We start from the raw sequence: 24,976 nt of genomic DNA, 5'->3' as shown, positions 1-24,976 counted from the left end.
CCTGGGTTAGAACCCAGAGGAGGAGGGCTTCTCTGGGTTCCCTTAACAGCCATAAGGGAATGTGGTTTGAAGCCCCCTGATATAAGGGGATAGGGACTCTTGAAAGCTGTAAGAGGGGGCTGTAAGGACCACAGAGCCCAGAGTCAGGGGATGAAGACCCAATTTAAAGATGTCTGATTCTTGTTTGGACTCTGTTATCCCAGATTGGGGGGGAGGAGGACATATGATGAACTGACTGCAGGGCCTTTTCAGGAGACAAGGCAGACCACCTCAGGGCCAGAGCTGGTGGTAATGCTAGATGAGGAGAGCCTGCTATGCCACGCAGCCACAAGGAGATAGTAATAGTTACTCTGCATTCACCCTCCAACAGCTTTATAACTTGAATGCTGTAATAAGTCTAACTTTGTCACTGTTAAAATTCTTTTCTATCCTGATCCTATGGTTGGGGTCAAGTATCAGGGGGTAGCCCTGTTAGTCTGTATCCACAAAAACAAGTCCGGTGGCACCTTAAAGACTAACAGATTTATTTGGGCATAAGCTTTCGTGGGTAAAAAACCTCACTGGGTTTTTTATCCATGAAAGCTTATGCCCAAATAAATGTTAGTCTTTAAGGTGTCACCTGACACTTCATGTAAGTTAAAAAAAGATTGTTATATGGTAGGTTATCTACCCTAAGGGCTTTTAGTCTTCCATTATAAGACCTTTACTGAATCAAATAACTGTAGCTTAGTTGGAAGGAAAATTATGCACTTTAAAGAATTAAGGGATCAATTTTTTTTAACAGAGGAAATACATTTCCTTTTCTATATAAAGTCTTTATTCATAGCATGTTGGACATGTGGGATTTTCTTTCTTTTGTAAAGAAAACTCCCCCTCACCCTCCTCTTCTGTGGCTCTGGTTAGAAAGGTGGAGGAGAAGAGGGTGTCTTGGAAAGGGTTCATGCCAATTTGATGCTGTGAATGGGTTTCACCCTTTTAAAATGAGAGAGGTGTTTTTTACGCTTACAGAAGACACAAGCGTACGAGGAGTACTAGAGCCGCCCCAGTGTGTATCCCAGCGCCACACCCTGTGCGGTAAAGCTGGCTAGGCCCGGCTACTTCGGAGGGGAAATATAGGGAAGTTTTCCCTACTTCTGACCAGAAAGTCAGCACGCGATGTAGCAGCTGAAGACGCCGGGTGGAGCGATCCCCTACTACACTCTGACTGTTTAAGCCAAGCAGCATCTTCTCAAAGGCTGACGGCGAAGCACGGGGCGCAGGGGCCTGGCCGTGGCACAGCGGCTCCCTCTCACCCCAGCCGATTGGCTGAAGCTGTGTGGTACAGGAGCGGGGCCGCCCCCCGCACGCCAGCAGGTGGGGCTACGGGCCGGGCTAGCCACGGACCTGCGCTCCCCTCCTTAGCTGGCTCGCTCCTGCCCGCAGCCCCCTCCAGCGGCTGGTGCAGCCAGCGCCGCCCCCGGGCCCTGGCTGACTGCAGCTCCGCAGCATCCTCCGGCTGTTCCCCGAGAGACTCCGCGCTGCGGATGCTGCGGCTGTGCCGCCGGTTTCCCGGCTCAGAGCCATGACGCCGCCCTGCGCGGGGCTGGCCGCTCCCGGCCTTTTGCAAAGCCTCCGCGCACCGTAGCCCGGGCCCGGCTTGCGGGGGGAGAGCCGCGGGCGCTCGCCCACTCCCTCGGCCTCGCTGCCGGTGCCTGGAGTCACTGGGGCTGCTGGCGGGAGGGGTTCCCCAGCCCGCCGCCCAGGTAAGCGAGGGGCGCCGAGCCTGGCCGATGGGCTGGTAGCTGCGCCAGCATCCGCGTCCCTGTGTCCGCCCCGAGCCGCTCCCTGTCCCCCGCCCCATGGTGGCTGGAGAGACACCCGCCCTCCCCTCCCGGTTAGGGGCTGGGGCCGCCCGCTTGCTGCCGGGGGGAACAGGAGGCCGGCTCCGTCCCGCATCCCTGCTGGGGGAGCAGCCCGTGCGTTGGCGTGTGGCTGGCAGGCTCGGCTCCCTGTCTGCGGAAAGGCCCCCGTGTCCCTGCTGCAGTGCTGAGTCAGGCCCCGCTTTCTGTCTGGTCCCTGTTGTTTTGCTTGGGGTTGAAGTTCTGGCTCTACATGTGGGGTGGGCAGCATGGTGTGTGGGGGTTGATAACTAAGGTACGCAGCAGGCTTGTGGGTAAAGCCTGTTATTCCTGCCATCCTACTGTGCGTGTTTGGCTTGACTCCGTCATGCTTAATATTCTGCACCCCAAAAGGGGTGATAAGGAACCATTAGCAAAATCATGCAGTACTGTAGACAAAACAAATAACTCCAGTACTTGCCTTAATTCAATAGGTCAGCTCCAGCAGAATAGCGTCCCAGGGCATCATTTGTGGGACTGGGTGGAAGGATTAATAAAACAAGAGAAATGTTATCTGTTTCTGCATGCGTATTTTGCCTTGGCAGTCTAGAGCCCATGATTCCCTGGCTTGTTTACTAAGGAGGACAGCAATAGTGCTCACTACTACTATTATGTTGTGAAGTTGTAAATGGGGTTCTCACTAGGTGGATAGGGCCTGATGTAAAGGCCATGGAAATCAATAGACTCCCATTGAAATCAGTGGGTTTTGGACGAGAGACTTATTAAAGGGTGAGGAGTGTCTGTCGAGATGCTCAGCGAGGGCGGTGACTTGATTTGTGATTTTGATACTGATGTCGCAATGAGCTACGCATGAACAAATCTCAGAGCTCATTCCAACATTGGGACCTAAACATCTCTGCGGTTGAGTATCCCCACCTGTAAAGCTGGGAATAATATCTCACAGGGGCCTTGCAACATTTATTTAACATTAATATTTGCAGGACAGTTTGAGATCCTTGGATGAAATGAGCCATGTCCATGAAAATTATTATTTTTAAGTTTAAAAAAAATATTTTAAATTAAAAGTCCAATGAAACAGACTCCTTTCATTTAATTGAATGGACGCCAAACTCTTTACAAAAGATGCAGCTAGCTGATTCAGAAGAGGCATTGTTAAGCTTATTTGACCAGTGCAAATGGGAGTTGTTCTAGATACATTCTAATAGACAATAGTAACAATCTAGTGAAAATAGACCATTGCAAATTAGACACTAACCTAACAAGTACTGCCTCAAATGCATAAAAGGTTTTTGATCAGGTGGCATCTGATTTCAAAGCGACACTGCACAGATGAAATGTGGAGAATAATTTTTATTTTATATGTGAAACTGTGTAGCCTGGAGAGTATAGCTGTTAGTCTTTTTTATTTTGTGGAGACCGCCTAATTAGAGTGCAGCCTGTAGCATAAGAAGGATGTTCTAGTAGGTTGGGAGATAGCCCATGTCTGCCAAATTCTAGTCTGTGTTCCTGGCTCTGCCAGTGATCTGCTGTATAAACTTGAGTAAACCACTTAATCCACTCCACGCCTCAATTTCTCCATCTGTAACATAAGGATAATACTTCCCTACTTCTCAGGGTTGTTGTGAGGTTTAAATCCATTAATGATTGTGACGCACTCAGATGTGGTGGTGGTGTATAAGGAGAGAGAGAGAGATTTTAATACAGCCATGCTTGCACTTCAGATTCAGAATTTCTGGAACCCATTTTTCAAAGGAAGCAGCAGTTTGGGACTGCAGTGGAAACCACATTATGTGGATGGATAGTTAGTAACAATCCAATCTGTTTTATATATTTGGGGAAATTTTGTGTTGGCACTATTTTCCAAGAAAAAGTGAATAGAAATTGTTTTCAATTTTTTCCCTTCCATTTGTTTAACAAGACCTACCTTATACATCTTAGGTTTTTCTACAGCATCCAGCACTGTACTCATCTTCTAGATGCTTTTTTGTCATCAGACCTCTTAATTGCTGCATTGTTCACTGTAGCTGTGACCCTTCATTCTCCAGGCCTGAGATCCTTTGCTCTACCCTTTCTGCCCATTGAACATCCTGGTGTCTCCATCCTTACCTTTCTCATGTGCTGGGGACGGGGTGGCTCTGGAACTTGGTTGGAGCTGCTGCTGTACTATCGGAAAAAGCTCAGGTTATCCCTTGCATGCCATGGGGCAAGGAGGTTGGCTGGCTGATCCATGTGGGCTACAGAACCATGTTCCATGGATGGAGCCTATTTCTTGTCTCAGTTGAGTATTAGATTGACTCCAGGACATCAGGATTGGTGCTCTGCTCATTGGTGCGTTTGCACTAGATGGAGTCCTGTACGTGGAGGTTGGATGGCTCAAGTGATTAGAAATGTGACATAGAGATGGTCAGTGATTCTGGTGCTGGTTCAGAGCTGTAGAGAGAAATGAGTGGCATAGCTTTTCCTCTCTAGGGTGCAATTTACAGATTGGGGCATGGCTGGTCTTGTGGCTAAAACGCTGGACTGGAACACAAGTGATCTGGGTTCAGTTACTGGTTTTGCCATAGGTTTCCTGTGTGACCTTACACAAGTTAACCTCTCTGTGTCTCACTTTCCCATTTGTAAAATGGGAAAAATACTTCCTGCCTCGTACCCTTTATCTGTCTTGGCAATTTAGATTGTAAGTTCTTTGGGGCAGAGTACTGTCTCTTCCTGCATGAATGTGTATAGCACCTCCCACAATCAGGCCCTTTAGGCACTACTGTAATACAAAATAATTCATGATGAGTTTTCCTGTTATCTCCTCTAAGATGAGGGAGGTAGGATGCACCAGGTCCAGTCTTTTAATTATTGTATTAAAAACTGAGAGCAGCTTCTTGTATTTCCTCTGTATTACTTACTGCTACATTATCATCCGTATAGGCCTGTGCTCCAGTTTACCTTTAATAGCCTTGATGTGCTCCTGGGACGGTTTCTCTTGCTGACTGCCTGATTTTCTCATCTTTTGCAGCCTGTGGTCCACGGATATTATTAAGTGAAAAAGTAAGTTTTTGTTTGTTTGTTTTGTTTTTTTCTTTATTTTCATGCAGAGGATATTCTATGAAATGGGAGGTTGGGGAGATGCTGGATATTTGATTTCAGAGCAATGATATATTTTTTCATGTTTTTAGCTTTCCATTTAAGAGCTAGGTATTATTATTATTTATTACTTGAAGCCACAACCAGTGAACGGTAACTTAATGTATAGTAGATAGTCTTTGCAAATTACTTCAACTATTTCGCATTCACTTTTTTCTCTGAAGGATGTAAAGTTATTGAATTGAGCAAAATATTTTACAAATGCCACTTTTGCAGTGTACCAAGGGATTATTCTAAAGTGCATGTGATGTGATATTATGCTATAAAATCCAACATTGTAATCTCCACAACTACTGGTTGTTTATTAAATCAGTGTTTTTTAATAAATCATCCTAACTTCCCTGTGTGGATAAATCATGCTTCTTGTATGGAATTAAAATTTAAGAGCCAGATTCTGCATTGATTTACCTCACTATCTTCAGATGGATCCCATTGTTTTCAGGTGGATTACACTGAGTTCTGATAATAAGTCAGTGCCGAATTTGGCTACAGTTCTGGAACATATGAGCAAAACACTTTATTACACTCCTTAGTAGGTATAATGTCTAAAATGGTAGGTTAAAAATGTAATCTACTTTTCTTCTTCTATCTGATTTCAAAATCCAAGTAATGTATGTGCATAAAATTGCTTCAAGGGTCTCTCTTCTTTTAATATATATTTAAAAAGTCAAGCACTTGTTAGCAATCCTAAAAAAACAAACGAGACAAAATATCTGTATCTTGTACATTATGGGAAGGAAACAGTTTCAGATTTTTGAGGGCTTGTGAACAAAAATATTGAGTAAATGATAACTGCATTGAAAGGATATCCTTATTTTGAACCTTTAAAAAAATCAAGAAGGAGGATCTCTGATTTATCTAAAACTATACAGAGAATTTTGCTGGCTTTTGTTTGTTTGGTTTTTTTTGCAAGGGCAGGAAGAGTGTATATTAATTCAGTTCCATTCTGTTTTTTTCACCTCTTCCCTAAAAAAAAGAAACATTGAAAATGTCTCAGGATCCTGATATTCCACATACAAGTGAAGAAAAATCAAGTGATTCAGAGGATATCCAAGAGGACAGCTTGAACAACCCAGATCAATCTATGAGAGAAAGGATACGACAAAGTACCTCAAGTCCACACAGATGCAACAGAGCTCAATGTAAGCAAATCTGTTAAAATAAAGTACAAAAATGTATTTTTCTTGTTGTGAAGATAAATATTTAGATTCTTTTAAAAGGCTCACTGGGTGCTGCGCAATTAACTATTGTGTAATTAATTAAATATTGTATCGATCATTAATAATTAAAAAGGAGAAGGAAACATTTTTTTCCTTTAATGTCATTGGCTTTTCTGTCCTGTGAAGCAACCCATAGGGAGGCTGGGTAAGACTGCCATAAGTTAATTGACCCCTCAAGCACTCCTGATCAGGCCACAGTACCAGAATAAAAACCAACAAATGTGTTTCTTCTTCCAAAGTAAGCTTGAAATTCATTCCAGTTAGTTATAGGAAGGAAGTGAAAGCTGTCACTAGAAGTAGTCCTGGAATTCCATTGTCATCAACTCATAATTTTACTCTCCTTGGTTATTTAGGGTCTGATCCTAAAAGGTGCACAATGCCTTCTATCCTTATTAAAGTTAACGTGGGTGGAAGGTGCTCAGCAACATTGTGGGCTTGCCACCCCATCTGGCTATCCTTCCATTGTAAAATCACCACCCACATCCTTCTAGAGAAGAGTTGTTCCTTCAGTTCACTTTTTGCAATTACTGGGCCAAATCCTTATGTTATCAAAACTCTTATTTAAATAAATGGAAAATTTTCCATGAATAAGGGCTTCAGAATTTGGCCATTTGTCATTTTCGAAATAATTGTTTTCTGTGCTTTTTGTATCTGATTGATTTTTGAAAAGTACAGGGAGCCAAATTTAGGTCCCAAACTAGCAGGGTCTCAGAGGCACACTATATATAGCCAGCCTCTGTGTGGTGGGGGAAAGAGCTCTGTGTGTCCTCCTCTAGCAGTTCCCATTGCCCACAAGGAGCAGCATTCAGGTTTCTTGCAATCATTCTCCGGGTGCTGTGTTTTGTTGGGGGAGAATACAAGTGCTATTGTAGAAAAACCTGTGGTCATATGGAGGCTCCCATGAACATTTGAAATAGTGTCTTTTACACCCTCCACTACTATGTGAAATTTACATCTACTTTAAACCCTACTGTTGCTGAAAGCCCACAGGCAAATAATAGAGGTCCTATGGTCACAAGGTCCGCTTATGCCTAGAGCTACCCATAAGGGAGGAGGGAAGGAAAGCGCAGGATCAGGGCCGGCTTCAGGCACCAGCCCAGCAAGCAGGTGCTTGGGGCGGCCAAGGGGAAGGGGCGGCATGTCAGGCTCTTCGGCTGCAATTGGGCGGCAGGTCCCTCTTGGAGGGAAGCACCTGCCGCCGAACTCCCGCTGAAGAAGAAAGCAGTGCAGTGGAGCTGCCGCCGGAGTGCCACCGATCGCAATTGCGATCGCGGCTCTTTTTTTTTTTTTTTTCCTGCTGCTTGGGGCGGCAAAAACCCTGGAGCCGGTCCTGCACAGGATATTAATAAACTTCAGCCCTTTGCACCTAACATTACTGTGAACCAGAATCAGTAGAGTGGTGTATTCTACACATGTATCATGTGCATGCCTGTGTCTGTGATCCTAACCAAGGGCCTGCACCTGCAAATACTTATGCATCTGAGTAACTCAGTGCTTCTCAAACTTTTGTATTGGTGACCCCTTTCACATCGTAAGCCTCTGAGTGTGACCCCTTCATGAATTAAAACCACATTTTAAAAAATATTTAACACTATTATAAAAGCTGGAGGCAAAGCGGGGCTTGAGGGTGGTGGCTGACAGCTTATGACCCCATATAATAAGAGATCACGACCCTCAATTTGAGAACCCCTGTGAGTCATCTGACTTCAGTGGGAATATTTGAGTGTCTAAGTATTTACAGGATCTGGCCCAATATAGTATGCTCATTTTCTTGTTACATCATCCAATCCATCCGCTTAGCTTTCTGGAGGGTTGTATCCTTTGGTTTATAGTTTAATAGTTTTCTTAACCTTCAAAGGGACCTTACCCCCCAAAAGAGGTCAAATCGAAGGGTATGTCAGCTTTTGGTTCTGTCAGTCAGTGTAGTATACCTTAAGTCTGAAAATTAATGAGCTTTAATGGGGCTGGAAACATTTTCAGTCCTAATGCTACAAGGCAGTGACAAACATTCTTGCCAGATCATCACGTTGTGTTAAGGTTTATTGCCAGAGTATGGTCTTTCTTGTTTGGTGTATTTGTGTTTAATATAGGAGCTGGTTATGATATTACTATTGACTCTGAAAAGTCTGGTATGACTAGCAAGTCCCTATAGGTAAAACAAATGAAAAAGCAAATGGGAATTTCCCTGGGTATGATTTCTGCTTATGGCTAAAGAAACAGAATTACCCCAGATATTATTTGCAAAAGCCTGGCAACAATTATGTCTTGAGCCATTGAATACAATGCATTTTATTATTTGTGTTTTTGTTTTTAAAAACAGTGCTAATTATTTGTTGAGCATGATGGTGTTTGGAGCTGTATCAAACACAAGAGACATTCCCTTTGGGATTTATGCTCTAAGCCCTGATATTGCAAGATGCCCTTCAGAGAGTCCAGCGTGCTGCCATACATGTGTGAGCAAAAGCAAAAGTCAAGTGGTAGGCATAGTCCTCTGCACTGAGAGGTAGCTAGTCATGAGTGCTGGGTAAAGAAGGGGCTGTGGTCAAGAGATGTGTGTGTCTGAAGAGATGTGCTTAAGTGCATTTTTCAGCATACAAATTAGGTGCTTAGCTATAGTTTCCCTTCTTAGTCTTTACTTCTGCTGTTAGGCAGGAATAATTTAGCAATCAGGCAAGAGCACTTTGATTTAAATGCAGGCTGAGTGCACTGCCTGTCTGCTCATCTCTTCAGACTTCGCAATACTCCCCACAGGCATTGTGCAGGATCAAACCCTAGGCAGTAATATGCAAGCGTATAAAGTGCCGGGTGAATTGAAGAGCTGTTTATGACAAAGTGGCACAAGTAATTCTTAAATAAATGACACTTTGTATAGCAGACAATTGGGGAAAGGCTTCTCAATGAAGGGCCTGTTTCATGTAGAAGGTTGCTACCTGCATAATCCCAATTATATAAACCTGTTAATTGATCTAAAAAAATGTATTCCAAATTAACCTAATGTGTGATTAGTATGGATCAAAGGGTTTTATTTCAGTATGGGGGGTGGGGTGTCTGTAATTATATGTAATGTTTTTGCCAAGATTGGAATTGAAGTGACAGAATTATCACAATCACAGGGTGACAGAGCAACCAATCCTTGCTTTCTGTTCTTTATATTCCTCTTTCTCACTTTTCCTTCTGTGCAGCTGGGGAGAAGTCTGGCCAGCCCTCTATTCATCTGATGGCACTAATGATATGGTCTCTTCTCACAGATGATTGGACCAGAGAAGAGCTCTCTTCCCTTTTCTTCTCAGTTTTTGGAAGGCACATGCTTTATTACTCAGAATAGCTTGTTGCAGGCCTGGTCTGTCTCTGTGCTTAGCACTGAGGTCAGCACTGCTACAAGCACAACTTGGGGGGAGACCTTCTCCTAAGAAGGTCAACGGCAAAGCTCCAGTTGATTTCAGTGGGTGCAGCATTACTCCCTTAATCAGCATCTATTATATCATCACCACCTTTACCACATTTATTTCTACATGCTGCTAATGCATTCTGTATCACAGTAACATCAGCCCTGGGATGTTATATAACCTAAGTCAGGAGAAATTGGAGCACTAGTTCCCACTATGTTCAGACAGCTGGTACCGTTTTCAAGGCTTGGTTTTACCACCCAGTGACCTTCCACCTCCCATTTTTCTATAGCTAGTTACTCCTTCCTTTACTACCTAATGAACGCTGGACCTGGTGTGTGTGGTGTCCTGCTGCCTCCCATTCCTGTGTGCAATTTCTAATTCTCATGCCACTCCAAACCCCAGTCTCAGGCTTCTTGCCGTGCTCTAGGATATGGAGCAACCCGTGTCCCATTGAGCATACAGAGATGAATGGAAGGAGAAGAGCTGTTGCATCAGAGCACAGGTTAGGCCTTGAAATCATTAGCAAGTTAAGAATGGCAAGACCCTGGTTTCAGGAAACGGGGCAAGTAGGTTGCTGGTTCCACCGGAAGTAGAGAAGGGAAAACTAGCTGTTTTCTTGGATAGTGCTGGTGGTGGTGGTGTAAGTGCTTTACAGATACTTTGGAAGACGAGATCCCTCCCTGCCTTGAAAAATGTACAATCCAAATGGCAATGTGCACATAATAAATGCAGCAGAAATCTCCAGGACTGAATGGTGAAGTTGCATATGAAGCTTTTTGGCCCCACAATATTGTCTGCATATTTTGTAGAAATGGTTTGCCCCCTTCACCTGGGAAGGACTTGATTCTATAGCCCTAAAAGAAGATGTGTTTTATGGAGGGAGGCATTTTGGGGCCTAGTTAATGGCTGATTGGAGCACAACAGTGCTGTAGAGGAAGCAGCCTCATCAGATCTATGACATCGAGGGAATCCTCAGCTGGGCTTGTCTACTGGCTCTACATCCCCTTTGTAGTGGCCGACTGGTGGAAAGAGGCCCAGAAAGGTGGAGGAGGATCTTACCTCCAGCTTCTGAATGAATAATTAAATGTCATATATTTGTTAATGTTACAGCTAGTCCCCCTCGGCTTGTGTCGATGAAAGAGCTGATGGAAACAGCAAAAGGAGTTTCCAATATGGCGTTAGCACATGAAATTGTAGTCAATGGAGGCTTCCAGATTAAACCAGCTGAATTACCAGAAGGCAGGTAAGATGGTTACTGATAGAAAGAAAGAAATAGCAGTTTATATCACTCCTTTGGATGTAAAGAGTGGAATATGCAGATACTTTTGGGGAAAAATTCCATGAAAAGAATTGTAATGTGTTTTTTAGCTTTTCACCACTTTTTCATTCTAGCACCACTATTTTACTCTTCTATATTCTTTAACATCCTCTTCCTTTGTAGTAACTATCTAAAGTTGACTCTTGGGCCTGGTCTACACTAGAAAATTTGGTCGGATTAACTATGTCGGTTGGGTGTGTGAAATATCCTCATCCCTGAGCCAACGTAAGTCCCCATTTAGATAGCGGTAGGTTGACGGAAGAATTCCTACCGACTCTCGGGGAGGCGAATTGCCGTTACGCCAATGGGAGAACCCCTCCTGTCGGCATAGGTAATGTCTGGACTGAAGCGCTGCAGCTGTAGCGTTAGACATACCCTTAAGTTGCTCTTGGAACTGTGAGGAAAATTTAGCAGGGTACACTTTAGTCAAGGCCCTGAGTTTGGTCAAGCTTACTTGCAGGCCTTACACGAAGATCCTGCTTGTTTCTGTGTGTCAAGAGGTAGGAGGAGTCACGGTGGAAAAGTCCCCAAGAAATACAATTTGTAATTTTCCAGGCTTATGAAATATATAACTGCAACAGTTGTGTTAGAAAGGTCGCTGACCGCAAAAGAACAGACAGTGAGTAACAGGAGGGGCCTAGAGGGGGAGATGATTGTTTTTGCTTTTGGCCTGTATTGATTTTGCAATGTATTCCAAATAAGGTAATTAAAACGGAAGTATGTGTAATTTGTCTGTGGTTTTAACCTTTAAAAGCTGGTTAAAGATTAAGGAGGGCAGAGCAGCTTGCCACTTTGCATGGGGCTATGCTGACTCTCCTTGCATATATGCTCGCATAAAATTAAAGGAGCCTCAGGCATTTTCTGATTCAAACACAACGAGTGGTTAATTTTCCACAACAGAACAAATGGTTACTGCTTTCAGGATTTGCCTGAACTTCCGTGGTTAATGGAGTAAGAATTCCAAGGTAGCTCCAGGCATCTTCAGAAAAGGATCAAGGCCGCATTCAGATCTGGTGTGAACATTTGCAGCTTCAGTAGAGTTGCACAATTAAATCAAAACATTGAAACTTGTAACTTGTTGTTGAAGTAATGGGATTATTTACACTAACTCTGAATTTGATCGTCCAATTTAGTAAAAATATCTTAATGCCCATGTATTTTGACAAGCGGTGAGTTGTGCTCAGTCATGAAGGAAATACCTCACTGCTATTACATTCTGGTTTCACTTTTCAAATTTTACCCAAAGGACTTGCACCGCTTCTAGGAAATTAATTGGGTTATGTATTGCTAAGAAACACTGATGTTGTTCACGTGAAGATGAAATAAATTGATTTTGTGATTTGTCTTCTCTTTATAGATTACTTTTAGAAGTAGCGTTTTCTGGATGCTTTTAAGGGTCTTGTTTTTGTTTTGTTTTTCACCTGCTCTGTATCTTTTTAGCTGTGATGTCAGCCATTCCAAATCATTCCAGTTTTTATACTCTTGTGCCTGATTAAAATGGCAGTTTTCTCCTCTAAACCTCTCTAATTCATTACATGTAAGATACTAACTTTGATATTGTTGTGTTTACTAACAGCCTGGAGAAAACTGTAAAGGAGATTGTACATAAAGCTTTTTGGGACTGTCTGGAAGCCCAGTTAAGCGAAGATCCACCAACATATGATCAGTCAATTAAACTTGTGGGGGAGATTAAAGAGGTAAGAAGGTGTGACATCAGAAGTAATTTACAGAGATTACATGGCACAGATACGCAAACTGTATACACACAGTTGTTATACAGCGATGGCAAAATGCTCTGTAGAAGTCTAGATGATAGCTTTATCTATAGGCTGTATGGACACATGGGGGAAAAATAATCAAATGCGAAAGCAAGAAATGCCGAGTCATGTTAGATGAAGGGAAGGTTGCAGGTAATGTTACTTTAATAATTCTGAGGTTGCAGTAGCAAAATGTGACATTAATTATTTTTGCTACAGTAGCACTTAGAGGCACCAATCTAGATTTAGCGAAAAAACCCACCACCGAAAAAACCGTCCCTGTCCCAAAGAGCTTGCAATCTGAATAACACCAATGCAGTATAGAATGCAGAAAAACTATGATTAAAAAATATACTGTGTAATTTTTGTGGCCCTATGTTTTGAAAAACTATTAAGACGGCATCTGCCATAGAAATCCAGCATGAAGTTGGTTGTTAATTCAGACCATTATTCAGTTCCTTTGTAAGATGGTGAAACAATAATGTTGTTTGTTGTGAAAAACTAACAAAATGAAAATTTGCTTTCTTTCAGACTCTTCTATCTTTCTTATTGCCTGGTCATACTAGATTAAGAAATCAGATTACTGAAGTTCTGGATCTGGAGTTGATAAAGCAGGAGGCAGTGAACGGGGCCCTGGATATTTCTAAGCTGGCAGAATTCATCATCGGAATGATGGGGACCCTTTGTGCTCCAGTTAGAGATGAGGAAATTAAGAAACTGAAAGACATTCATGAAATAGTCCCACTATTCAGGTACTGGAATGACGATAAGGAATTGCAAGGAATCAGACTGTGGGTCACTTAATTAATTTCAGATTTGCTTGTAGATCCTTGTTAAAGATCCAAATTTTACTTGTGCATGCTGGTGACATATACAGTCCGCTAGCAAAAAATTCTTTCTAGAAAAATATAAAGCAAGCAGAGGGGGAAAACTATAAAGAAGAAAATTCCAGCAGCTATTAGCAAGGACCCTTTTGGTTCTGGTGGACTGAAGGTATTTCTCTGTAGCTTTGTGTAATTGGAAACAATCATTTTCTGAAATGGCATATTTAGGTAAGAGAATCTTTCCCTGGATATTGGGAGACCATCTTAAGAAAAAGCATGAATTCCTTGTTCACTTTTCCTTTCTGCTGATATACATTAAATAATTTAGAAAATAATAAAGTTCACTCAGCTTTAGGGTGGTCTTCTACCAATTCTTCCCTCATTTCTCCCCCTCCACCTCCTTTCTCATACGTAATAAAAGAATATATTACAGGTGTTTAAAAGTGGAAAGCATATAGGGCCTGGATATGTCTGATGCTATTTTCCGTTTTGTTACTATCTCATTTAAATAAATTGTGCAAGTTCTCAACAGTTCTAGGGAATTTTGTTAACTGTCATCAGTTGTGTATTGAGCCATTTGGTTGACACAGGTCAGAGTATACACATGTATAGTGATAAGCCTCATGTTAGACTTTCCTAAATTCAGCATGTGATGACGTGTCCCAAGAGAACTGATCTGTGAAAAGGACTCTAGTACATTCTCAGAAGTTTCTTTACAGGGGAACAAGCCTCATTACCCTGGCGCTCTTTCCCAAGACTTCAAGCTCCATATAAATACTTACCATGCTTTTTTAATGTTCTTAATAGCTCATTTCCTTGGACAGTCTATGCTAAGTAAGTCTTGCAAACTACATTTTAAACATGTGCAGCCCTGCTTGAAAAAATAACCTCTTTTTTTCTTTTCTTTTCTTTCTTTCTCCAGAGCAATTTTCTATGTATTAGACTTAATGAAAATGGACATGGCTAACTTTGCTGTCAGTAGCATTAGGCCGCATTTAATGCAACAATCTGTTGAATACGAAAGAGAGAAGTTTCAGAAGATTTTTGAGAAACAGCCAAGTATGACTTTTTTTTCCTCTTCTAAATGATGTGCCTTTGCATGTTGGCGTCACAAACACAAAACAACCCACCAAATTCAGTATTTTGTTACATTGGTCCATAATTCAAATAGAGATACTCTGGTCCCTAAGCTTCAATTCAAGAAATTTACCGGTACAACAATTCTGCATTTCAAAACAAAAAACAAACCCAGACCCAGGATATCAGTATAATATATGACACTATAAATCAGCATCAACATGCTTGTCTGTAGTACTGCCAGATTAATTTGTGGTTTCCATCCAAGAGGTTCTCTGTGTTCAATCTGTTTTGGTATCTTGCAGAAGTTCTGAATCATAAAGTAAATAAAATGCATCTCAGTAACTAGCACCATGGGTAGTAGGAAAGACTAGTAGTGGTATTATTTGAAAACTATTCATGGGGGGGAAAAAGATAACTCCTGAAAATAAGATTTTTACCAAAATGCTTTCTTTCAGATTCTCTAGACTTTGTCACCGACTGGCTGCAAGAAGCATCAGATGATCTTGCCAATTTGAAGTGTAAAAATCCACCTTCCCCTGGTGTTGGTGCTGCTGCTAGTGGAGTTCCTGTATTGTGTCCTGCTGCTGTGCAGAATTGGGCATATCTAAAGCTGCTTAAGTGGGATCATGTGCACAGGCCTTTCCCAGAAGTAGGTATTTAAGAGAAGACGTAGCTTCTTCTATTTAATTTTCTACACTGTTTTTGGTGATATAGCAGAAATCATTTGGATCCATAACCTTGTCCTTGACATAAAATACTAAAAGATTTAGGATTTAACTGGAGCTCTTGCAGTTCTTTTAATAGGATGACTCCATTCTGAAATCTTTTTTTTTTTTTTTCTTTTTCAAAACTGAAGTTTAACTGAAGGTGAGGTAGCGTAATCTACTGTATAGATCACTGGACTGGGAATCAGGAGATTTGGGTTCTGTTCCTGGCTCTGTGGCACTGCACAAGTCATTTCCTTTTCTGTGCCTCTGTCTTCCCTCCCACCATTTTTCTGTCTTGTCTATTTAGATTGTAAGCTCTTCAGGACCGCGATAGTCTAATACTTTGCACAGTGCCCCGCACAGGAGTGTTCCAATCTCAGTGGGACCCCTGGATGCTACTGTAATACAAATCATAATGTATTCTTTTTATCAGGTTACTTCTTTAACAGGTGTTCCTTTAGGGAGTTCCACTATGAACTTTCTGTATATGATTTTTGTAATTTTCTGTGGGTTATATATGTATATATGTCTCAAACACTGTCACATGGGCTCTCACTACAGCGGTTCATAAACTGCATTATGTTATGTGAGTTGCAGCTATTGTAAAGAAAAAAGATGCTTCAGAGTTCTTTCTGCATGGCTGAGCAGATGTTTTGGTTACTAATGTCTGGTTTTATGCATGCAAAATGTCTGTTTAATAGCTGTTTGTGTATGAGGCTCACAGCATAAATCTCGGGGTTTAGGATTTTGCAGGAGAAGAATTGTCTGTCTTTCTGTCTTGAATCAACTGTCTCTTACCTTCTTATCTTTAAGAGCTGGACGGCTAGTTCATTGCTGGGAAGATTCTGAACCCAAACCTCTGAATTTAAACTAGATTTACAACCTTCAGCTTATTGCAGAAGCAGTGCAGTTAGATTCTGTTGTACCACTATAAACCTAGAGTTATTCCATTGACTTTGACTATTGTATTCAGTTTGATGGAGGAGAAGCATAAGGGATATGATATGTCCAGTACTGACATTGAGTTAAGTAATCAAACAGCTGTTTGCCCACCCAGGATGAACACTCTACAAAATCTTTCCCCTTTATGGTAGTTGTAACTTGTATCTTATGAACCATCTAATGTATTTCCCTGTAACTCTGTTTTGAGAGGAAGGCACGTGTGAGAGAGTTCAGAAAACTAACATTCACAACTGAGCTACAAAAGTTTACATTGTTCACTATAAATTATGATTGGTGTAATGTGATCCATTAATTGATAACTCTCCTGCTTTATTTTGAATGTAGTAACCCAATACGTTTTAACTTTTTATCTCAAAAGGAGAATATTTTTATTCGTTTGTCTTGAAACAAATCCATCTGTAATAGAAGCTGAGTAATTCAAAGATGAAACATAAGCATTTTTTTAAAAACATTCTTTTGTGAATTGAATTAATGCTCATTAAAGCGAGGGACTGAAAACATTAGATAAAGCCAGGCATTGTGCAAGTTTACCAACACAGCTCTGTTAAATCACCTTGGTTCTCACCTGCTAATCCCTGATACTCCACTCCTGGATCTTTCTGGAGCTCAAACTGCCTATCATGCTGAGTTTTAATAAATGTAAATAGTGGTATTTGAGATGGAAACAAAGGTCCTCTAAGCACTAAGATGAAACGTTTAGTGACACTTAACCTTGGGTCTACCTTAGGATAAAAAATGTATAATGGATACAAACATCTTCAGTGCATAAACCAGTCACTAACTAACCTGTGTAGAAAGATTTCTCCCATAGGAAGGTTATTCTATAATTGTTCATTGTGGATTTCTTGCACTGTCCACTGTTATAGGGAAAACATCAGATTAGATGGACCATATTTGACTAGACTGATTGTGTAATTAGGTGTTGGAAATAAAAGACTGGTGCACTATCCCACTGCAACACCAATCCCTTGAAGGGTCCTAGAGAGAGAGAAAAAGACGGTTACTCACCGTTGTAACTGTTGTTCTTCGAGATGTGTTGCTCATATCCATTCCAATCAGGTGTGCGCGTGCCCCGTGCACGATCGTCGGAGAATTTTCTACCCTAGCAACACCCGGCGGGTCGGCTGTGGAGCCCCCTAGAGTGGTGCCTTCATGGCGCTGGATATATACCCCAGCCAACCCGGCGCCCCCTCAGTTCCTTCTTGCCGGCTACTCTGACAGTGGGGAAGGGGGGCGGGTTTGGAATGGATATGAGCAACACATCTCTAAGAACAACAGTTACAACGGTGAGTAACCGTCTTTTCTTCTTCGAGTGCTTGCTCATATCGATTCCAATCAGGTGACTCCCAAGCCTTACCTAGGTGGAGGGGTCGGAGTGAGACATTGCTGTGTGCAAAACTGCTGATCCGAATGCAGCATCGTCCCTGGACTGCTGTACCAGTGTGTAGTGAGCTGCAAATGTGTGGACTGATGACCAAACTGCAGCTCTACAAATGTCCTAGATCGGAACCTGAGCCAGGAAGGCAGTCGAGGAAGCTTGGGCCCTCGTGGAGTGAGCAGTGAGGTGCGGTGTTGAGACACCTGCCAGGTCATAGCAAGTCCGGATGCAAGACGTGATCCAGGAGGATAGGCGTTGTGAGGAGACCGGTAAGCCTTTCATCCGGTCGGCCACTGCAACGAAGAGTTGCGTCGTCTTTCTAAAGTGCTTTGTGCGGTCAATATAGAAAGCCAGGGCCCTGCGTACGTCCAAAGAATGCAAACGCTGGTCTTGGCGAGTAGCATGTGGTTTAGGATGGAAGACTGGGAGAAATATATCTTGATTCAAGTGAAACGGAGAGACCACCTTAGGAAGAAAGGCAGGATGTGGACAAAGCTGCACTTTATCCTTATGGAAAACCGTGTAAGGGGGCTCGGATGTAAGCGCCCTGATTTCAGAAACGCGGCTTGCTGAGGTGATGGCTACGAGGAAGGCTGTCTTCCAGGATAGATACAGAAGTGAACAGGTGGCTAGTGGCTCGAATGGAGGCCCTGTGAGCTTAGAGAGAACCAGGTTGAGATCCCACGTCGGAACGGGCTGACGTTGTTGTGGGTACATCCGGTCTAAGCCCTTGAGGAATCTAACGACCATCGGGTTAGAGAATACCGAGGACGCGAGTTCCCCTGGGTGAAAGGCCGATATAGCGGCCAGGTGAACTCTAATTGAAGATATCGCCAAACCCTGCTGTTTTAGGGAGAGGAGATATTCCAATATGAGAGGAATAGGTGCCTGTAACGGGGACATGGCTCGTTGTTCACACCAACAGGAGAACCGCTTCCACTTGGCCAAGTACGTGGTCCGTGTTGAAGGCTTCCTATTGCTCAGCAGAATCTGTTGGACAGAGTGCAAGCATTGCCGCTCTGCCTGGGTGAACCATGGAGCAGCCATGCCGTGAGGTGGAGTGATTGTAGGTCGGGGTGACGTAGTCGGCCGTGGTCCTGAGAGATGAGATCTGGACACAACAGAAGCGGGATCGGTGTCTGAACCGAGAGCTCCAACAGTGTGGTGTACCAGTGTTGTCTCGGCCACGCTGGAGCGACTAGAATTACTCGAGCCTGGTCTCTGCGTAGTTTGAGCAGTACCTTGTGGACCAGTGGAAATGGAGGGAAGGCGTAAAACAGGTGGTCTTTCCAAGGAAGGAGAAACGCGTCCGATAGAGAGCCCGGAGCTCGCCCTTGTAGGGAGCAGAACACGTGGCACTTCCTGTTGGCTCGAGATGCAAACAGGTCTACCTGGGGAAATCCCCACCTCTGGAAAATGGAATAGATGATGTCCGGACGAATAGACCACTCGTGCGTCTGAAAGGACCTGCTGAGTTGGTCCGCTAAAGTGTTCCGGACTCCAGGGAGGAACGATGCCGTGAGATGGATTGAGTGGGCGATGCAGAAGTCCCACAGGCGAATGGCCTCTTGGCATAGAATCGACGAACGTGCTCCTCCTTGCTTGTTGATGTAAAACATGGCCGTGGTGTTGTCGATGAGAACTAACACACAGCGGCCACGTAGGAGATTGAGGAATGCCTGGCACGCCAGGCGCACCGCCATCAGTTCCCGAACATTGATGTGCAGGGCTAGCTGGGGTGCAGTCCACAGGCCCTGGGTATGGTGTTCGTTGAGATGGGCACCCCAACCCAGAGAAGAAGCGTCTGTGACCAGGTGCAGAGAGGGTTGTGGGGCGTGAAACGGCATCCCCTCGCAAACCACACTGCGATCTAGCCACCAGGTGAGGGAGGTCAAGACCGAGTTCGGAACCGTGATCACCATGTTCAGGCTGTCCCGATATGGGCGGTATACCGATGACACCCAGGTCTGGAGTGGGCGAAGCCGAAGTCTGGCATGCCTGGTTACGTACGTGCAAGAAGCCATGTGACCCAGCAGGGTGAGGCACGACCTCACCGTGGTAATTGGGAAGGCCCTGAGTCCTCGAATGAGGCTTGTGATGGTATGAAAACGATTGTCTGGTAGAATAGCTTGTGCACGTCCGGAGTCTAGGACTGCCCCAATAAATTCTATCCTCTGGGTAGGCTCTAGAGTGGATTTCTCTTCGTTGAGTAGGATGCTCAACTCGTGGAATGTGTGTACTATTATGTGGACGTGAGCTCGAACTTGCTCTCTGGTGCGACCGCGTACCAGCCAGTCGTCTAAGTACGGAAACACCTGTATCCCTTGTCGACGAAGGTATGCTGCCACGACAGCCATACATTTTGTGAACACTCTGGGGGCAGAGGACAAGCCGAAGGGAAGGACTGCAAATTGGTAATGCACCTTGTTTACCACAAATCGCAGGAAGCGCCTGTGAGGCGGGTAGATTGCTATATGGAAGTATGCGTCCTTCATGTCGAGGGCGGCGAACCAGTCTCCAGGATCCAGGGAAGGGATAATGGTCCCCAATGAGACCATGCGGAACTTCAACTTTACTACGAATTTGTTGAGTCCGCGTAAGTCTAAGATGGGTCGCAGACCCCCTTTGGACTTGGGGATCAGGAAGTAGCGGGAATAAAATCCCCTGCCCCTTAACTCTAATGGAACCTCCTCTATGGCCCCCATAGATAGGAGCGTAGAAACCTCCTGTATAAGAAGTTGCTCGTGAGAAGGGTCCCTGAAGAAGGACGGGGAGGGGGGGGATGAAGAAAACTGGAGAGCGTATCCCCTCTCCACCGTGCGAAGGACCCAACGGTCCGAGGTTATAAGGGACCAAGCACGGTGGAAATGGGAGAGGCGATCCCGAAAGGAGGGGGCTGGATCCTGGGAGATGACTGGGGTGCCGTCCTCGACCGCACCTTCAAAAGTTCTGCCTGGGGCCTGAAGGTGGCCGAGGTGGCCCCTGGTTCTGACCGGGTTGAGGGCCGGTCAACCTTCTCCTACCACCTCGCCCCCGCCTTCTGGCAGAGTCCTGTCTCGGACGAGGTGGGGGGGGATAGAACCGCTGAGGTTGGGGCCGAAATGGCCTGCGCTGGGGTCCTGGAACATGCATCCCCAGGGAGCACATGATTGTTCTCGAGTCCTTGAGGCTCTGCAGACGAGAGTCCGTCTTGTCCGAGAACAATCCGTGTCCCTCAAATGGTAAATCCTGCAGGGTTTGCTGCAGTTCCGGAGGCAAGCCCGAGACCTGGAGCCAGGAGATTCTCCGCATGGCGATACCTGAAGCCAGGGTTCTCGCAGCCGAGTCTGCTATGTCCAAGGAGGTCTGTGCCACCTTCTTACCCTCCTCCACTAAGGCCCCAAACTCTTCCCTGGAGTCTTGGGGGACCAATTCCTTGAACTTCCCCATAGAGTTCCAGGAATTAAAGTTATAGTGGCTCAGGAGCGCCTGCTGGTTAGCCGCTCTAAGTTGTAGCCCCCCTGGCTGAATAAACCTTACGCCCAAACAAATCGAAGCGCTTAGCGTCCTTCGATTTGGGCGCTGCAGCCTGTTGACCGTGGCGCTCCCTTGCATTCACTGATGACACCACCAGTGAACACGGCTGGGGATGAGTATACAAGTACTCATAGTCCTTTGAGGGGACAAAGTACTTTCTTTACACCCCTCTGGCTGTGGGTGGAATAGAGGCAGGAGTTTGCCATATCTTAGTGGCGTTAGCCTGGATCGTGTGGATCAGGGGCAACGCCACTCTGGATGGGGCATCCGCAGAGAGGATATTCACAATGGGGGTCCTGCACCTCCACTATCTCCTCTGCTTGTAGGTCCATATTACGTGCCACCCTACGTAATAGGTCCTGGTGTGCCCGGAGATCTATCAGGGGTGGACCTGTGTTCGTTGTGCCCGCCACTGCCTCATCTGGGGAAGATGAAGAAGATGCCTCAGGTGGCAAGGGATCCAAGGGCGGGTCCTGGTCCAATGAGCCCTGGAGCGGAGCATCACCTGCCCCTGGGTCCAGGACGTCAGGTGGTGCGGGCACGGAAGCCTCCATGCCCCCTGGAGGAGGGCGAGAGATGGTGGACTCTGGGGCCCTTCGCTCAGAGTGCACCGAGCGAGAGGCTGATGGTGGTGGAGCCCCTTGTGCTTGGTGGTATGCCCACGGGGTCCAGAACGACCAGTGCGAAGGTCCCTGAGCGGGATCCTCCGCTACCTCCTGCCAGTGGCCCATGTCCGGTTCATCGGCCTGCCCCTGAGGGGGGTATGCCGATCTCAATGCCCCATCGGAGGAGCGAGACACTGATCTCGATGGCCATGGCGGTGCCGACCGCGCCGAGATGAGCTCCGGAAGATACGGTGCCGTTCGGTGCCGGTCTGGAGATGATCGGTCCCTATGCGGTGCCGGTGAGCGGTGCCGAGATCGGGATCGGTGCCGATGACCGCGTCGGTGCCGAGAGTCCGACCTGGACCTGGACGGCGATCTCGAGTAGGCCCGGTGCCGGGAGCGGCCCCTCGACGTCGAGCGTCGCTCGTATCGGTGCCGGGAACTACGTCTCGAGGTCGAACGGTACCGACTATCATAACGGTGTCAGGACGTAGAACGGTGCCACGACGATGATCTTAGCTGCGAGTACGACCGGTGCCGAGGTGATATTCAGCGCCGGGACTGCGAGCGGCGTCGGGACCTGCTTCGGGACCTGGATCGGTGCCGTGGTTCCAGTCCTTGAGACGGTGGGCGCATCATGGCAGGTTCCCCCCTGGATTGCACCGGACGAGGGGCCAACGGTGCGGGTGGTTGGGGCGGTGCCGGCTCCGTGAGAGCAATCAAGCCGTCGCAAAGGTCTCTGGGGTCGACGGGAGGCACGGTTCCACCACTGACCGCGGTGGTGATCCCGTCCGCACCGGACTCAACGGCCTCGGAGCCGGAGTCGACGGTGCCAGAGGCACCTGCTTTTGGTGCTCCACCGGTGGACGCGGCTCTACCCCCGGCACCGGGGGGGCCGGCGTCTTCAGGACGGCAGTCTCCTGCGCCTTACGGGATTTCTTATGTCCCGGTGATAACGATCGGCGCCGAGGCACTTGCGGCGGGTGCGGTGCCGAAGGGGTCCGGTGCCGCGGAGGCTTGTCCGACTCCACCCGCGGTGCTGGGGCAGTCGGTGCCGCAGGGGCACTGCGCACCGAGGCGCTTGGCGCTGGGGCTTGACGCGCCAATGGAGTGTCCGGGCTAAGTGCCGCCTCCATGAGGAGTTGCCGAAGCCGAAAGTCCCGCTCCTTTTTGGTTCTCGGTCTGAAGGCCTTACAGATCTTACACTTATCTGTTTGATGGAACTCTCCCAGGCACTTCAGACACGAGTCGTGCGGGTCACTTGTGGGCATAGGCTTAGCGCAGGACGCGCACTGCTTAAAGCCGGGAGCCTTGGGCATGAGCCCGGCTATGCGCCGGGGGAAAAAGGGGGAAGAACAACCCCCTTAATCCCCTTTAACTATATAACAACTATTAATAGAGTAAACTGAACAACTATCTAACTATATAACAACTACAACTATAACTACAACTATCTACAAAACGGAACAAGCTAGGGAGAGTGGAGAACAGCTATGCCGCGCTCCACAGTTCCAACGACCGTCAGGGGCGGTAAGAAGGAACTGAGGGGGCGCCGGGTCGGCTGGGGTATATATCCAGCGCCATGAAGGCGCCACTCTAGGGGGCTCCACAGCCGACCCGCCGGGTGTTGCTAGGGTAGAAAATTCTCCGACGATCGTGCACGCGGCGCGCACACACCTGATTGGAATCGATATGAGCAAGCACTCGAAGAAGAATCTCTAGTAATTATCTAACTTTAACCATAGTAAAAGCTTTTAATTGGAAGAGGAGTGTTTTCTGAGTATTGCATCTTTTTGATATATACTAACAGTGACATTGAATTCTACTGCTATCTGGGAAATCGGGTTTTACGAGTGAATTTGGAAATCTTGTAGGAGGAGCAAATGGAGATAAAAAGCCCTCTCTGGGCTTCCAAACATGCTGCTTACAGAGCACCCCTTATTGGATTTTACTCAGAGTGGCATTGGTATCACTGGCCCATCCTTCAAATGAATGGAATACTGATACAATTTTGAAGTCTGTGTACTAAAGGAATTCAGTTTTCAGAATAATCTTCATTATGTTACATGGCCTCACAATTTCATTTTCACTATACTTTGTTAGCCCAGCATTTTGATTTTACTCTGTCTTTGCAGACATTGTTAATGGACCACACCCGCTTTCAGGAAATGCAGCTGGAGCTGGAACAGCTCACCTTGACTGGTGCTATCCTCCTGGTCATGTTCAATGTAGTAGGTGCAGCGCTTTCCAATCTGCCAGGGTTTGCTGACAAAATCAAAACCATTATAAAGGTGTTGTTGACAGGAATGCACCTTCCGTGAGTATCTGAATGACTCCTACAGAGCATTTCTCAACTATGTTATGTTCAATTGTGGAAGTGGTGTTCAGTGGCTTAATTTTGTTGTGATCCTAGTGAGTATTGATTGCATGGGCTTCTCTTACTCTCTTGACTTCAAGAAACTTAGGGAAGGATAGAAGGGACGAGTGATTAGAATGGAGGGCTTTCACTCACGCAAGCATACAAGGCCAGCCGTTTTTTCTAAGGAAATTAACCACCTTATTCCTTTCCTCATCATCCGACATGCCTGTGCCAAACAATTCATTTGCTGTCATTACTTATTTCATGTGAAGTCTTCTACCAAGTCCACAGCCTTTTGTTGGCAGTTAATCATGCTTCATAGCTTGGACCAGTCTCCCTCCATCCTTCACAAAATCGTTTGTTCTATACATGTGTGCAGACACCTGTTGGTTTAGGATGACTGCCATAGACAGTGGTGGTGAGAGGAACCAGTGTTTTGTTAATATATAGGCTGCTCAAATCAATATAATTGGACTGATTGTAAAGAGTCAAAATAAATGACTAAGCAACAATCCTTAAGGAATGGTTTACTCCTTCATGTTCTCTCTAGATCCTTTAACCTGAGTGAATCTTTGGCTACTGTTGGTGAGAAGGTCTGTGCTGAAGTTAATAGCTGTCTTTCCCAGCATGGATTCACGCCATTCACAACTGAGAAAGAGATTGCGCTTAAAGGACAGATCCAGACATTGGGAAACTCTGACAACACCATATGCAAGTTGATAGGTAATCTTGGAGTGTATATGCAGTGTTCTCAAACATGCTTTTTTCTTTTGCTACTAGTAAACTCATTGAATAACCTGTTTCGTATGATTTAATATTGATTATTTAATAACACTTGCTTCTGATGTATGGTGAGCCGTTAGACAAAGTTGAGTGCCTTACCTTGA

The 24,976-nt window shown here is 45.4% G+C and overlaps 1 protein-coding gene across 2 annotated transcripts in view; it reads left to right on the top strand.

The window, feature by feature from the left end:
• The first annotated feature begins 1,386 nt into the window (after positions 1 to 1,386).
• TCP11L1 (t-complex 11 like 1) overlaps positions 1,387 to 24,976 on the top strand; it is a 28,637-nt gene continuing 5,047 nt past the window's right edge. Inside the window, exons 1-10 of one of the 2 annotated variants that reach the window (XM_054028535.1) lie at positions 1,387 to 1,742; positions 4,846 to 4,877; positions 5,951 to 6,115; positions 10,693 to 10,825; positions 12,477 to 12,597; positions 13,189 to 13,409; positions 14,404 to 14,540; positions 15,017 to 15,210; positions 23,866 to 24,047; positions 24,640 to 24,812. In XM_054028535.1, coding sequence (XP_053884510.1) covers positions 5,962 to 6,115; positions 10,693 to 10,825; positions 12,477 to 12,597; positions 13,189 to 13,409; positions 14,404 to 14,540; positions 15,017 to 15,210; positions 23,866 to 24,047; positions 24,640 to 24,812 — 1,315 coding nt within the window. In that variant the 5' untranslated portion in view covers positions 1,387 to 1,742; positions 4,846 to 4,877; positions 5,951 to 5,961. Of the gene's footprint in view, positions 1,743 to 4,757; positions 4,878 to 5,950; positions 6,116 to 10,692; positions 10,826 to 12,476; positions 12,598 to 13,188; positions 13,410 to 14,403; positions 14,541 to 15,016; positions 15,211 to 23,865; positions 24,048 to 24,639; positions 24,813 to 24,976 lie in introns of both variants that reach the window. The other variant, XM_054028536.1, reaches the window with a different exon arrangement.

Source organism: Malaclemys terrapin, chromosome 4 (genome assembly GCF_027887155.1).
Source record: "Malaclemys terrapin pileata isolate rMalTer1 chromosome 4, rMalTer1.hap1, whole genome shotgun sequence".
Classification (NCBI taxonomy): Eukaryota; Metazoa; Chordata; order Testudines; family Emydidae; genus Malaclemys; species Malaclemys terrapin.
This window is presented reverse-complemented; position numbering and strand designations above follow the sequence as displayed.